Source organism: Takifugu flavidus, chromosome 1, assembly GCF_003711565.1.
Source record: "Takifugu flavidus isolate HTHZ2018 chromosome 1, ASM371156v2, whole genome shotgun sequence".
NCBI lineage: Eukaryota > Metazoa > Chordata > Actinopteri > Tetraodontiformes > Tetraodontidae > Takifugu > Takifugu flavidus.
In genome coordinates, this window is record NC_079520.1 from 24,872,360 (window position 1) to 24,887,953 (window position 15,594).

The 15,594-nt window shown below is 48.2% G+C and overlaps 1 protein-coding gene across 7 annotated transcripts in view; it reads right to left on the reverse strand.

Annotated features, from left to right (window-relative positions):
- Window positions 1–529: 529 nt before the first annotated feature.
- The window catches only part of LOC130527418 (C-terminal-binding protein 2), a 68,957-nt gene continuing 53,892 nt past the window's right edge, over window positions 530–15,594 (reverse strand). For 5 of the 7 annotated variants that reach the window (XM_057035961.1, XM_057035933.1, XM_057035915.1 and 2 more), the window contains 8 exons: window positions 12,302–12,456; window positions 9,268–9,412; window positions 8,350–8,556; window positions 5,793–6,007; window positions 4,588–4,718; window positions 3,885–4,012; window positions 3,424–3,541; window positions 530–2,154 (listed from right to left, as the gene is read on the reverse strand). In XM_057035961.1, coding sequence (XP_056891941.1) covers window positions 1,974–2,154; window positions 3,424–3,541; window positions 3,885–4,012; window positions 4,588–4,718; window positions 5,793–6,007; window positions 8,350–8,556; window positions 9,268–9,412; window positions 12,302–12,439 — 1,263 coding nt within the window. In that variant the 5' untranslated portion in view covers window positions 12,440–12,456 and the 3' untranslated portion in view covers window positions 530–1,973. Of the gene's footprint in view, window positions 2,155–3,034; window positions 3,110–3,423; window positions 3,542–3,884; window positions 4,013–4,587; window positions 4,719–5,792; window positions 6,008–8,349; window positions 8,557–9,267; window positions 9,413–12,301; window positions 12,457–15,594 lie in introns of all 7 variants that reach the window. The other 2 variants (XM_057035969.1, XM_057035924.1) reach the window with 1 other exon arrangement.

Here is a 15,594-nt window from a genome sequence, read left to right on the forward strand (position 1 = left end):
AAACGCACCGAGTCCAAAAGGCTGACAAAGATGGAAACAAACCAATGTTCTCTAACATTCTGCAAGAGACTGGTGCATATTATAAATATTAGCATATTATTCAACTATTGATACATTTCTGCTATATTATTTCTCCCCTTTGGCAATATATGCCCCGCCCACCCACTGGTGCGTTTAGGGCCCTCTGCTCGGAAGCGTCAACTAACATGAAAAAAATTAACTAAAATAATGATTAAAAAAAGAATGTAAATTAATGAATTCAGAAGAAATTAGACCGGTTTTCATCCAAATAATTATCCCATCATTGGTATTTCGGCTTCAAGTTAAATTCAAAAAATTAAATAAATAAAATTTGATGTGCAAATATATCAATCTTAATGAAAACATGTAGAAAATTTGTATTCAACCTAAATTCAGCAGCGACTGAAGCAGCAGAACTGTAACTCCTGTTTGAGAAACTATTGCATCACATCCAGCGTTATCATGGATTTTACACTTTGAACAAAAACATTTCAGCAGAGACGGCTGGTTCGTAGAATCGTATCTTTTATTTGAACTGCACTGAATGCTAAATGTTCACCTTGTACAAGAAACAAATACAAATACTCACACTAAAAACAAAAACATACTGCTGGCTGCCTCTTCTGCTATTGTTGGGACACTAAACGAGTTTCTGCTATTGCTCTTACAGAGTACAGGATGCCCGAAGAACCTGGCCTTCAATAAAACAAAGAAAAGAGAAGGAGGAGGGAGGGAGAGGGTAGCTCACAGAGGACTATGGTTATAGGAACATTTAACTAGGCAATACAAATCTAACAGGACTCTTCAAAACTCTTTAACACCAAAAACGGGGATGCACCTCGTATATAAAAATACCACAATGGAGAGAATGAGGGAGGAGAGAAAATATCCAGACTAACCAGAGTAGTCTCTTTTTTTCCTCTAAGACAAAATTCTGGGAATAAACTATCTGCAAAAAGTGTTTTCCTGAGTCATTAGAAAGTTGGGTTTGCTTTACCCCTTTCCTGTCTCTGTTCTGAAATGTGCTCCAAGAAGCGAGGTCGGGCATCAATCGTACTGTTTTATGAAAACAGATATAAAACATTTGCTCTCAGCTCGCACTAAAACGCAAAGAAAATGGTTGTAGTGCTTTGTTTTTGTCGCTGAAAAAAAGGAAAATGCGGTTGACATCCCTTATGCTGTTCTGAAGTGCCCTCTGGTGGTGAAACTGTGTAACTGCAGCCGCGAAAGCCTTCGTACTGTTTGACAGGAAAGGGTTAAAACATGCTCTGCGTGAGATGAGCAACCTATTCTTCATATTTAATAAATGATAAATATAATTAAGTCAATAATTCATTTTAAGTCATTCACACTAATGATCAAAAGAAAAAAAAAAGAATCAATAATTCTTTTCTGAGGAATAATGAGGGGCCTAACCAACACGCATTAGTTACAATAAGGGGGCGATGTGGGTCGGAGGGAAGCGGAGAGGCGGAGCAGGCGGAACAAGGTCTTGGTGATAAGGGGGTTAAGGTCCAGTAGCACATAATGCCAAAGTTGTTTTTTTTTATCTTTCATTATTTGCCCATAGGTGTGCTGAGATGTCGGCCGGCTGTTCCCATGAGCGTTGGGATGTAGACAGATGGGTGGGACCAAGTCTCACCTGGTGAGTTAAAAACACTGGACTCTGTGTCCACAATCATAGGCATGTCCCGAAGATAGACACCCCCCCCCAAAAAAAATCCCAAAAAACAAAACAAAAAATTCAAACATCATCAAAGATTAAAGTCGGTACTGAGTAAAAACTAAAACAATAAAAGTACAAATTCCCCTGGAACACACTGTTTGTTCCCAGTTGATGACGGAATTAACAAGCTCGTGTTGCTTCACTGTCTCTTGGTCCCAGTTGGTCGGGTGTTTTTGAGTGACAACAGGTCAGATGAGATGGTTTCCCGCTCGCGTCCCTTCGGCTGCTATTGCTCGGTGAGGTGCTCTCTGGTCTCGCCGTGTTTGGAGGGCTGGTTGGGTGACGGGGCCTGGGAGGGGTGCGTACCAGAGGGCAGGGTGTGGGCGATGGGCACCCCACCGGGCACCATGCCCTCTAACGCCCCTGGGATGCCGCCTGGAGCCACTCCAACTACACCCGGTGGGTATCTGGGATAAGAGCAGTGTGGTCAGCGCTGCACGAAGGTGGCGACATCGATAAAGGCAACATTCTGACCCTACTGGCTCTTTGCTGCCGTAGCAACGCGTCTTAGTAACTGAAAATCACAAAAATCTCGATGAGCTGCTTTGTGTAATGAATTATTATGCTGTTAAACTGCCAATCATAAAAAATAACAGCATAAGATGGGACTTGATGGGCCTTTGATTGTTCCGTTTTCTTCCAAACGATATTGTGAGATTTCAATTATTTTTTTTCTAAAAATAAGAAAAGGCAACAATCACAGCGAAGAGGCTGAAACCACTTTATTCTTCGCCTTCATCTTTACAATCCGATTTTTCATTTGGTGGCAGAGAAGGGCCAAAATGAACAACTATGAACAAAGATATAGAGGAAATACTAAAATGACCCGGAGCCCCTGAGAAGGCACAGAACTACTTTTGCATCCTCACAACAGGTTACAAGAAACAGCCCGAGGCAGCACTGAAAAATAAGAATAGAGGGATGATAAAATCTAGACTAAATAACTGTTGCCATGGATACTGCAAGGATATGCAAGTAATCGAGGAACAAACGTCCTGCTGTGACTTCCTCAGGGGCTCCCTACAGTAACACCACACGCCCAGAGAAGTGGGAGGGAACAAAAGTCTGAAAACTTTCCCCCAAATCCCCAGAGAAGGCTGAGCATGGCGCCATCCATGGATAAACTCTCGCCACGCTCCCCCCTAACAAAACACCGTCTATTATTGAAGCGAGGGCCGAAAGGGAGGGAGGGGGTAACACAAGGGACACACATCAGATGAGCTCAGGTCGGAGGGTCTTAACCGGGACAACCAGAGAAGAGAGTCGGCCTGGATTGTTGGTATTTACCTGCTCCTTATCTAGGCAATACTTTTGTCATGGGGGCCGCCGGTAGTGACAGCCGGAAGAGTTTGGTTCACTTGGCTGCGTGAAAGAAGCACACGGAGGTGGACTTAGGACAAGCCCTTTAGGGAGTGGGGGCACAGAGATGTATTTCTACTTCCTTTATAAAAGTTAGTTGGGGGGGAGGGGGGGTTACTGAGCAGAGGCAGTACTGCAGAGGGAGTGTTAGAACACCAAATAAAGTCACCACAGTTTGCATGTTTATGCTCCAAAAAAAGAAGAGTGTCCGAAACGCTAAGAGAATAAGGGAAATACATCAAAACACACTTTTAAAAGGCAGTGAAACTTTCCAAAAACGATCCAAATGCTTTTCATCCGCACACGCGCAAGTTTACCTGTAGGCGGCGCCGTTGAGCTCGGGGTGAACGCCCGGCTGGTCCAAAACTGCCCACGGTGCCGTGGTGACAAAGAACTCCTTGTTGACGCAGTTTCTTAAGCTGTCCGGGATACGACCTTACACACACACACACACACACACACACGCGCGCTCAGTTAAAAGCAGTGAATCACAGCAGCATAATACACACCGGGGGAGGGGCCGGATATGGGACACGCGTGCAAATTAGGATCAATTATCGCGGCGAGCCGCTGGCTGGGCTCTGTTGTGCGTCAGGGACCTGATGATGACATCTATTAAGAGGTCCGGATTTAATAACGGCCCCCCCGAGCGTATCCACGCGGAATCACCACGTCTGGGCGAGGACGACGTGCAACAAGTCACATCAAACCGGACCCGGGCAGCGGGCGCGGCTAGCGCCCCCGGCAACGAAACACTGGAGGGTTTCTAAATCCGTACCCGTGATGGCCCTCCGGATCTCGGTGGCGGCCGCCTCCCTCATCTCTAGAGACGCCTGCTCGCTGTACCAGGCTGTGTGTGGCGTGCAGATCAGGTTGGGAGCGTCCTTCAGGGGGCCCTGAGCAAAGCTACCAACAAAAAAAAAAAAAAAGGTAAAAACAACAGTTTTATTACGTTATTAATATTAATGTGACATTACAAAGATTCCTGAAGCAGCTGGGAGCAACTTAAGCAAACTGTTTTTCCCACCGTAGAAACGCCACTATGAAGCAACCCCAGGAGACCCTGGGGAACCCGATCAGACCGACACACGCTAAAACAGCGCCCACGCATCAGCTCCACGACCGTTTACACGAGGTAACGGCAACAAATGGTTAGACGGAACTGACTCTGGGCCCAGGATCTGCTCATTCTAACAATTTAGGAGTGGAAAAGAATTCAATCCGCATTAATAATAATAACGCAGCCTTTCCACGAAGGAATTATCACACGCAGCTTAACTCCCATGGACGCCCTGGATTCAAGGGGGCCCGTTTCCAGGGTGTCTGGAGGCCTGTTCAGATCAACTCTTGGTTCCCTTCACTCTGTTTGTGTAAATCAACTTTCACTGCATCTCCGTTTTGTTGTGGAAGGGCCCACAGCTCCTTGGCCTCAGCCCCCACCTTCCTGCCCGTTCCTCTCCGTTTCCTCTTCATCTTCCTACCTGAAGGGCTCCGTCTCGTGAACGTCCAGCGCGGCTCCGCGTATCCTCCCCTCTTTGAGCGCCTGCGCCAGGGCCTTCTCGTCCACCAGGCCTCCCCTCGCGGTGTTGACCAGGAACGCACCCTGACGCATCTGCAGAGCACACAAACCAGCAGGGGAGGCGCAGTTAGACCCCGACTCGAGCGTCAGCCTCGCCGGCGAATCGGTTTGATCAAAACAGCCACAACAATGACACAGGAAACACGACTCGGCTGTTGTTCAGGACTCAGGCAGGCGGCACCTGGAAGGAAAAGAGATGTGGGACAGAACGGTCTTAATCCCAAACCAGGAGATGAAAACGAAGGCTGAAGCGGCGCCGCCGCCCCTCGCTGCTTATGAGGGAAAAAGGCACAACAAAAAAGAGTAAGAGGGAGGAAAGGAAAAAAAAAAATCAAATGATTATGCTCAGAAGAAAGTAATCCCTTAATCTTGACAAAAGCTGAAATCCAAGGGCATGAAAAGCCTTCACGCTGGCAGGCAGTCTTTTATTAGGCCTTGGTGGTTATGACACACGCAAACAAACACGCGCACGCACGCGCACGTATCAACTGTCGAGTGTGACTGCCAAGATTTTTGGTAAGGAAAGAGAGGAAAGTGTTTATTCACTGCAGCACTTAAGAGGCAGCTAAGAGTCTTGAGCTTCAGAGGAGAGGCAGAGTTAACACATGCGCACACACGTGCACACGCCCACACACACTCATGCAGACTGTAACTGTAAGATGAAACACAAAAGACAAAAGTGGCAGCGTGGAGTGATATTGATGAGGGGGGAGGAGGAGGTACTTTTCCAGGCTGGGTTAGGTCCTTGACTCTCCTGCAGGGGTCGCTCCAGGCGATGCCTGGGAGCTTCGCTAGCGACAAGGAGCGCTGCGCTCTCCCCACACACACACACACACACACACGCGCGGCGCTCTCAGCCCCCCGCCGTGTGGCCTAGTCGATACATTTGCTGTAGCTGTGGGCTGCTGCTAATTGCATTTGACAGAGCAAAGGAATGAATTTGTGTCCAGCTTTGGTGAAGATAAAGAGCGGAGGAATGTGCAGACATGAAGGGAGCTGCCATTCCGACGTCTTTTCAACCAATCACAACGGCATCCGGCCGAGCCCGCGGCGCCGCTGCACCGGCGGCGCCTGTTCTGCCCGTTAACGGCGCCGCGGCTGCCGTACCTGTTTGATGGTGAAGTCGTTGATGAGGTGGTGGTTGTGTTCGTTCAGGTTGCAGTGCAGGGAGACGCAGTCGCTCTGGTAGAGCAGGTCCTGCAGGGTGTAGACGCGCTGGACGCCCAGCGAGCGCTCCAGGCCGTCCTGCAGGTAGGGGTCGTAGAAGATGACGTTGAAGCCGAAGACCTTAGCGCGCACCGCCACCGCCTGCCCGGTACGACCTGAGGAGGGAAACACGGTGGGGAGATGTTCATCTATTGTGGTGTCAATCGAACCATCAAGAAAAAACTTTTGTGGCGTTTCTGATTTTACTCCTCTGGGTCTGTTTAAACACGCATATATTTAAGCTAAAACAGAAAAATCGAACGGCCTGTAAACATCAATATTGCGCACTAATACAGTGGAAACAGTCAATGTCACTCCTGTTGAATAAACACAGATGGCAGGAGAGGAGGAGATAAAGGAAAGGCATCATATTGACAGATTAATATCCTGAAAACATTCCTCTTTATTGGTGAACCCATCTGGAGGGTGGGAACATAAAAATCTTATGAGGAAAGCCATCAAATCAAAGAGCCCGTCTGTAAGCTGCAACCTCCCGGAACAACATAAAGATCATATTGAGCAAGCGGAGAGCTTGAAATCCGTGCCAGGGAATGAGGATGGAAAACAAAATAAGTGATGGAGTGATGATGGATGAGAGTGTGAGGTGATGGAGGATCAGAGCGAGCAAGAGAGAGACAGAGAGAGAGACAAGGACGCTGCCACTCACGGAGAAGGAGTTACAAAAGCTCCTATTCCCTCTCAAGATCCTCATTATGACGGAGCATTATGTCACTCTGAGACCTCACCGTGCAGGATAATCCCTCTCAGATGCTCTTTTTTTTTAAAAAAACATCTGATTCGATCTCAATCTGACAGGATTCTTTTGCCTGATCCCGAACGGGATCACGGGACGGAAATCACCGGTGAAAAATAAAGGTAGGGAAGATTTGGCTCAGCAAAAATGCCCGTGGAGCTTATTCATAAGCGGCGGTGATCTTCGGGGGCGGTTTTTCCTCGATAAATGTGGCTCACAAACCGGGTGCTGGATCCCGATTTCAGATATTCTGTAGAGAAAGGTGAGAGAGCGCTCCGATCTGAGCGGCTCCATCGATCGCTCTCCACTTTATGTAGCAGGCTTTTCGCTGGTGTTGCTCATTCAAACGCGTCGAAGGACGAGGATGAAGCGGAAACACAAAAACGCGGATTCAGAAAAGCCCGAGAGTGATGCGGCGGACGTGGCCGCAGCAGCCAAGGCCAAGGCCAAGGAAACGAAGTCTGATTTTAACAAAAAAAAGAGAGCATTCGGTATTTATAAGAGCGCTCATGTGCTGCAGCTCTCTAACACCAAAGGGATACAGCATTTGTCTGCCTTTGTTAATTAAACATCACTGTTACGTTTTATAAATGGCCTCGACTCTTTTAGATTTCAGTCCTGGTTGTAATTGATCATTTTTAAACTTGCCTGGAGTACTTCAACACGCACTTCTATTTCTGCAGGCCTGTTTAAATAAAAGAATCACTCACTTTGGCACCACGGGAGCACGACTAGTTTTAGGATTGATACGCTGCGCACGTTAGGTTTAAAATGTGATATTGGGGACGTGATAAAGTGACCTGTGGGGTGAAGCCAAACCACATTTACAAACGCTGATCTGAAGAGGCCCTGAAGGCCGGCGCTTAAAGAGCTCCTGAGTCTATTGTCACCGAAGAGCCAGAGGTTTTTATCCAGCCTGAGTGCTCGCCGCCTGCATAATGGTGCAGCTGGCTGAATCTTTGCTATAAACACACACCGGGAAGCCCGTCGCTCCCCACCAACATCCCTCTGACAATGGACATTGTTTTGGAGAGATGATTCAAGCCAGAAAAACAGAAAAGACCAGGCTGGGAGAGAGAGGGAGATGGAGGACGGTAGGAGGGAGGGGAGGGCATTAAGTCGAGGAGGCTGTCTGGGACCTGTAAGGGGCGGAGGCTGTGTGTTTGTGTGCACAGAGTGCATGTGGGCAGATAAGGCGGTGCTCTGTAAAATAAAAAGCCTGTGAGGAAACGGAGCATGTGCCACGGATGCTGAGACGGGGCAGAATGACGCACAGGCACAATCAACATCAAAACAGGTGGAGAGAGGAGAAACACACACACACACACACACACACACACACACACAGGCATCCAATCTGCCAGGAGCCACCCGATTACAACATGGCGAGGTGTCAGGGGATGATGGCGACAGAAGACAACTCGAAAACAGAGACAATAATAGAGATATAATAGCGAGCACTAGAGCGGTGGGATGAGTGAACAGCGCGGTGGAGAAAAGGAAGCCAGCCCGGAGGGAGGCGAAACAGGCAACCTTGAGATAATCTGTGGGTACGGGGAGAAAAATAACCTTATCAGGGCAGGAAAACAGAAGGCACACCAAGCGGCCAGAAGATACGTAAGCACACAAGAGAAGGCAACAAAAAAAAACCCCTGGAAACAGAAAAGCTGCGAGTAAACAATGTCGGATAAGAGCGGTACCCACCGAAACCGATGAGACCCAAGGTTTCGCCGCGGATGCGCGCGGCCCCGGACGCCACCTCGCGGATATGCTCCACGCTCTGGACGCGCGTGCCTTCTCGCAGGGCCTGGTAGAGCCAGGTGTTTCGTCGGTAGAGGTTGAGGATGTGGCACAGGGTGGAGTCGGCCGTCTCCTCCACAGCTGCCGAGGGAATGTTGCACACGGCGATGCCTGGCGAAAAAACACCACAGAACATCTCATCAAACGATCAGCGCTGCCTGTCAAGCTGTAAAACGAAGGACTGAGACCATCACTCATTTGATACGTTTGGTGAATCTGCGGTTGAAGCGCCGCCTTCTGGAACTTTCCCCCCCCGTTTGCAGAAGTTCTGCACACAAAAGCCCTCCAGGGCCTCTCTGTCAAGGTCCTCAAGCATGAGCAGAAGTGGAACCCATGACCTTGGATTACCTTGCCTCTCCTCCATCACACATGCGTACATTATCAACACTTAAGCACTTCTGCCCACCCTTGTTCTCCTCTAATGCCGTCATCCCACTCTGTATCTCAAACAGCACAGCCGTCTCTGGACAGCAAAAAATAGCCAGAGTCTGCTCAATCAATGGGCCCTTTTCTTCTCCCCGAGAGCGGCCGTCACATCTGCATCGCCTTTTCCAGGCTCGATAGCTGTTGACTCCTGCGCCGTGGAAAGCGCCGGCGGTGAGTGGGTGGCGGTTAGACGCGGTATCTCTGGCTGGCAGGAAATGGCAGCTTTGTCAAGTGGAACGGGCTGTTTGAGCCACCATCCCGCTGACATATGTCTGGGTGGTTGTTCAGAGACGCTGACAGCGCGGTGTCCAGTCATCATCTGAGCCCCCCCCGTTTTGAAATTGATCAAAAAGAAAAAGAAAAAAAAACAGCAAAGATGTCTGTGGCTGCTCCTACCCAGCTCTCCGGCCGCCTTGATGTCGATGTTGTCGTAGCCGCTGCCGATGCGGATGATGATTCGCAGAGCTTTGAACTTTTCCAGGTCCTCTCTGGTCAGGGTGATGGTGTGGTACATCATGGCCCCCACTGCCTCGTTCAGCACCTGCGGGCGCACAGGCACAGTGAAGAGCCATGACATCAGAATTCTGCTCACTCGTTCACCCCAACCCCCGGCTCCTCCTAGACCTTAAAACTCCCAAGAACCTGTGACAATTGCAAACGCTTTGACCCTGAACACTGTCATAGTTTATGAAATATCTGCGGCTCCTTGAGTTTTGGGGCCATTTAGGGCACCTGCGCTCAAGTGGAACAAGTCATTTTGTGTCTGAGAATCTTTGCTCCTGCGTGGTCATCAGAATTTCACACCTGAAGGGAGATTATGGACAAAATGTCTGAATACCCGGCTCTGCGGAGCAGGTCAGGGCGGCCGCGTGCTGAATAATAAACCTTCACGAGTCTGAAATGGTCTGCCACTGCAGTAGCCTCCCAGGTAAAAGCAGCATCGGAGGTCTGTTTTTGTAATTCGACTAACGTTCATTCTGCCTCCCTTTTTAACCAGTGAACAGTTGTCCGAATCAACCTTGCAATTATGGGCTGGATGAATAAATTCAACTCGACTTGGAGTCTGCTTGAGATGTACTGTGGGCTTCAAATTGGCAAAGGAAGAACAGAAAGTGTCCCTCTGAGCCAAATATGTGATCTCAATTCTCCCCCAATGTCGTCACCAAACCCCAAAATGGGTTTGTGAAAGAGCACGTTACTCTGTTTTAAACCTCCCCATCGACGGGTCCAGGCAGAGATGAACCTGGATCCCCTTGTTCGGCTGGAATCATTTAAAATCAGAGAAATTCGAAAATGTGCAGCTAGCGATGGCGAACGCGCACTCACGTCAGTAATGCGTTGATGTCGGAAGGAAAAACACCGATTAAGAAAAAAATACTGAAAAAGTCGGCGCATACTGTACTCTGGGCTGGTTCTGATTCAGTTTTCACTCTGAGAAAGTTTCTTTTAGTTGGAACAATTAAGCCTTTGAGGGCATCTCTGCTCTGACTGGAGTATAATTTAATGGAAACTCTTAGCTAATCTATATTCCGCGCTCCACTTAACCAAAGCTTTCAGTTCCGATAATGCCTGGGTCTTTCCAGCCCGTCACTGAGGCCTCTCCTTTGGAGATCCACAGCATTTTTATTTATTTTTTTGGAAGGGGGGGAGCGATACTTGCACCATTAGGGGATTTTATGATTCTATGACGTCATCTCTCCAGAGAACGGCGAGTGGATGAGAGATTATTTTATAGATGAGACCAATAACGTCTCCGGCTGGCAGGCAAAGATATGCGTTTTAGCATTTAGGGCTTGTTTAAGCCTTCGTATTAACGACACATAAAACGGTGCAGAGCGGCAACGCACCAAAGAGAATGCTGCTGAATGATGGCACCTTTCAAATCCTGTGCGGCAGCAGCAAAGATGTGAGGGATAAGAGCGTTAAAAGAAGAGGTTCTCTGCCAGAATACGGCTGGCGCAGGAATGTCAATCTTAAATTATGGAAACATCTGTGTGCTCTGAGAGTGTGATCAAAGATGTGTTTGTACAATATATACACTTTTTTTTGCTTTGTTGCAAAGAGTTGCAAGATACGGATCTCAGATGAGAATACAGAGTAAAAAGGGAAGGATAAGAACAGCCAGTTCTACCTCGTTGATTACATGTAATTCAACACATAAAAAAACCACAGTCTGGTGCTATTGCTATTTTATTGCTATATGCTATTTTCTGACATATAACAAAACAGCCATCCGTGCATCTGCTTCTCATTTAATCTGAATTTCTTCTTGCTCGGGGTTCCAGCAGGTGATGGAAATGGAAATAAACACTTAAATAAAACGCCAGGTACAATAATTAGAGGGTACACCTGGCACAACTTCACTGGTTAAAACCAAACTTTTTTTAAAGCCATCTGAGCTGGAGGCATAATGGCCTGTGGATGATGATGACGATGATGATGATGATGATGATGATGATGGAACGCAGGTGTATTTCAGCTAACACTATTGTAAACTGGCCAGTATCCTGCCCTCCTAACAGGGGAAATAAGACATCTCTGGCTGGAAGATTCCACATCATCACAGGACGCTTTCATTTTCCGCCCCTGACGAGCCTCGCCTGCAAGTTTTTTGGGGTTTTTTTTTAACGGCGTGGATGGAGGAGCGAACGGCAGCTGGTGTCTGGCCTGACAGCGTCGCATTACAGTATCCAGTTATCAACTCCGCAGAAAGCAGAAATTGGACGTTTTCAATCTCGGCGGACCCTCTGGGTATCTCGACAGAAAGTTATTACTGCGAACTGCTGAATATGCTGGCGAGGTGAACATTACAATCATGTTTCTCCTGATAAGGCGGTGTTAAAACAAACAGAAAGCCAACCCCCCCACCACACACACACACACACACACACACACACCACACACACACACACACACTCACACCCGCGCCACCTTCTTTCCTCCGTGCTGCACAAGGTCTGTGATTGAATTGATCTCTATGCAAATGCCTTGTTTTTAATATGTCCCATTTTCATAAAAAACATTGAGAGGAAAGATGTAGCGCCTCTCACTCCGTCTGCAGATGGAAAGATAGCACTTTGGTGATACCCATCTCTGTGGCTACATATTGTTTTGCAGCCACAGCGCTGCATAAAAAGCAATAAAGAGCCTCTACAAGCCAATGTAATTACACCGCATCCCTGCTATACAAGGCTCTCTATTAGAAGAATGGCACTGATGTAGACATTGCGCGCTGTTCCACAAAGTGACATTAAATCATAATGAAGCCTCCAAATTTTGGATGGCAAGAGCGCTGGGAGCTGATAACCGCACACATCAGTGCTGTGATAGGAAGAGAAAGATGCAGGCTTGAGTGAGTGATGTTTGTCATCAGCTCTCAGCTGCTGTGATGTGGGTGGCTGCGTCGGTGGGGGGGTGGGGGGGGTCCTACCTTCTCGTGTATCTCTTGTGTGGACTGAGCGTCGCAGAAGGCCACGGTAGCCAAGTCTTTCAGGATGGGCATTTCCACGGTGCAGTCGCGCCCGTCCAGGAGCGCCACCAACGGGCGCGGATGCATGGGCCCGTTCATGATTTGGGGCCTGATACCTGGGAGCAGATGGAAAAGAAATGGGCGACGTTAAAGAATATTTAAAAGATCACATTGCACTTTTATTCAAATAGATGTATACCTCATCATTTCTTTGCACTGAATGCATTAAGAAGCAAAAATCCATTTGAAGATGTTCTGTAATTGTGTTAGTGGTTTCAGATGCTGATTAGAACACACGCAGAAGCCCGAGTGGTGCTCAATAAATCAATGCAGCCACTGAAGACTGGATCAGACCACAACCTCAGCTCCAGAACTCCTCAATGTCCCCACTTTAGATGCGACTGCGTGACAGCATTATGAGACACGCACACAAGTGGATGCCTCATTATACCTGTATGTTTTCACGCAATCTTTGATTATTTTCAGAAAAGAAAAGCACAAAAGAAAAGATAACACCAGCCAGGGATTGAAATAAGTTCATCTAAGGGTGAGACTGGTTTACTTCAGCGTCTCCGGCAAAGTATGCATCACTATCCTGTCTGAGCCGCACTCCGCATTCGCTCTCCTCCCCCTCCTTTGTTTTGTTTTTTCTCATTTCTAACGTGAGCAGAGCTGAGAGGGGCCGAGCCCCCCGGTGGGCCCGACCTTCTCACACTTCCCACTGAAGGAGACATGTCGCGCCGAAGACAGACAATTATGAATCCTGATTCATACAATTTTAACAAGTGAGGAGCATCAATATTCAAGCGGCGGGCTGCTCGGGAGCCAGACAGCACCAGCAGGTGGATGAACCCGAAACCAGGAAGAGGCTGGTCCCAGCTGAGTACAAACACCAGAGCGGTGCACAGGTCAAAGACACGAGGAAGCGTCCGCAGTCACGGATCGATTCAGCGAGACCAAACATCTTTTCTTCCTTTTGCCGTGCTTCCACTTCAGAAGTGGACGCCGGCGTATACTGGCGTATACTGTGTTTGGTTCTGTTGTTCCAATAAGATTACAACGACGTCACCCCGTCAGGGATGGGCTCTGTGGGATTACTGCGGCTGCGGAGGCTGGTCATGGCAGATAGAGGCGAGATTAGCAGATTAAAGACTGAGAAAGTTCCCTGTGAGTGTAAGTGGTCAAAGAACACACCGGAAGATCGGAAATAATAGACCGGTGGGGAGTAAAATAAAGAAATACCAACTAGAGTGACCAGCTAGAAGACATAGCTCAAAGATTCTAGACATCAAAGGTGTCAAAATCAAAAATAAAATAATTGTATTGAAAACAGATCAAATATCCAGTGTTAACATTGAGGCGGCGCCTTCTCTCCACATACCATCTGGCTGATCGCCTAACCATCAACACAAATGCAGATTTTCCTCTCTGGAAGGACAGACAGAACCCGGTCCCCTCCCCCCACCTGCCTACACCGACCGTCGCTGCGGCGGCGATTGCTTAAAAACAGGTGACGTGATGTGGGAAACGGCTGGAGCCGCCGGTGTCACATCTGCAGCTGACAGCTCGCCAAGCAGCAATGAGCGCGTGCCGCATCGGTTCCCATTACAGCGGGTTACAGCGAGACAGAAAACCACACGTTATTTACTGGCATTCAGATTCATCATCATCATCATCATCATCATCATCCACCTACACATCCGAATCACCTTTTACTCCATTTTGGTTGGACTCAGCGGGAATAACACATTTCAGATTAAAGATGCTCGTGGTGATACGAGTCGTGTGTGGCTAAATAAGAAAATAAAAAGAAGAGTCTGAGCTTTGCGAGATAGAGACCGAGATAAAAGCGCTGATTATTGGCTTTGCCGTCTTCCCTGACTGGCAGCGACGGCCCAGAACACCTGTAACCTTTTCCTCGCTTCATTTAAGGCACTAGTCACTGGCTTACAGAGATTATAGATAGCAGTGGGTGGGGAAGAGAGGGAAGCTGTGGCTGAGGCAGGAGGGGCTGGGAGGCAGCGCTGAACCCCCTCAGGCAGAAGTTCGACAGGCCGAACTCTATGAATCATCCGCTGGGTTTCTCTCTGACCTTTTACTCTTTCAATCTTCCTCTCGCTGCAACATTTCACCATTTTGGCATCCGCGGAGCTGCATTTTCCCAGATCCCCCCGCCCCTCCCCTCCCCTCCGACTCTGTATGATAGCATCTTCTGACAGGTCTTCATCTCCATCCCTCCCTCTGTATCTTTGTTTGCACACCATCTTACCCTCTACTCCTCTCTCCATCCCCTGTTTTACCGTATATTTTCATCACCTGCGCCTGCCATCACTCACCGGCTCTCCCCCCCTCCTTTATATGTCATCTTTTCACCTCAACCGTCATTCCATCTCCTCCTGTACCATCATTTGCTTCCCGCTCGTTCGCTCTGGCCGAGAGCTGCGGTGTGTGTTGGTGCTCGTCTCTCGCTGTGTGACAGATTGATTCGCACTCTGCTGATTTTGATGGAGAGGAGACGCCGGTGTTTTCGGGATGGAGAAACGGGGTAGGCGACAGGCAGCACTCCCGCTGTGGTAAACTGACAGCATGTAGATCAAACTGGTCTTAACCAGAACCGTGGTCCACTGTCAGCTGCACAAAAAAAAACAGTTCTCATGTCTGCATGACGTCCTTGCATCACCATTTATTTCTGTGGTCAGCATTCACTAACTTAAGATGGCAGCAGGTCCAGGTTGAATTATTTATCTTAATTTATAGGAGGGAAAAAAAATCTACAACCCAAAGTTCAGTATTTGCTCTTTTAAAGTCTCAAATGCAAGTGGGCACTGTGATTATATACCAGAAAGTTCATCCTCGTCTGTGAAGTCTTCCAGATCTGACTGGTAGTGCTATGAGTTTAATCAGTTCTGCCATGTTCTCTGCAGTCTCCAGCGCTGCCCTTCTGGTCTACATCAGCTGCTGGCTGACACCCAGGACTCAAACCGAGCCACAAGTCTGATTTTTATACACGCTAAAGGCAGGTACCTGTTAAGAGTTGCGGAGGGGAGATCGCAGCTTAATTTCTCCTTCCCTGTGGGGCTTGCACGTCCTGTCATTGTTGCTAAACTGTTGCTAGGCTGCGGATAATATGTGCCTGTGAGAACTGAACTGGGCCACTTTCACAAAGGACGGTAGCTGCTGCCAAAGCAAAGTATTAAACGCATGTAACGCTCACACCCCCTGCTAGGAGCTCTCTTTGCACCAATATGCACATA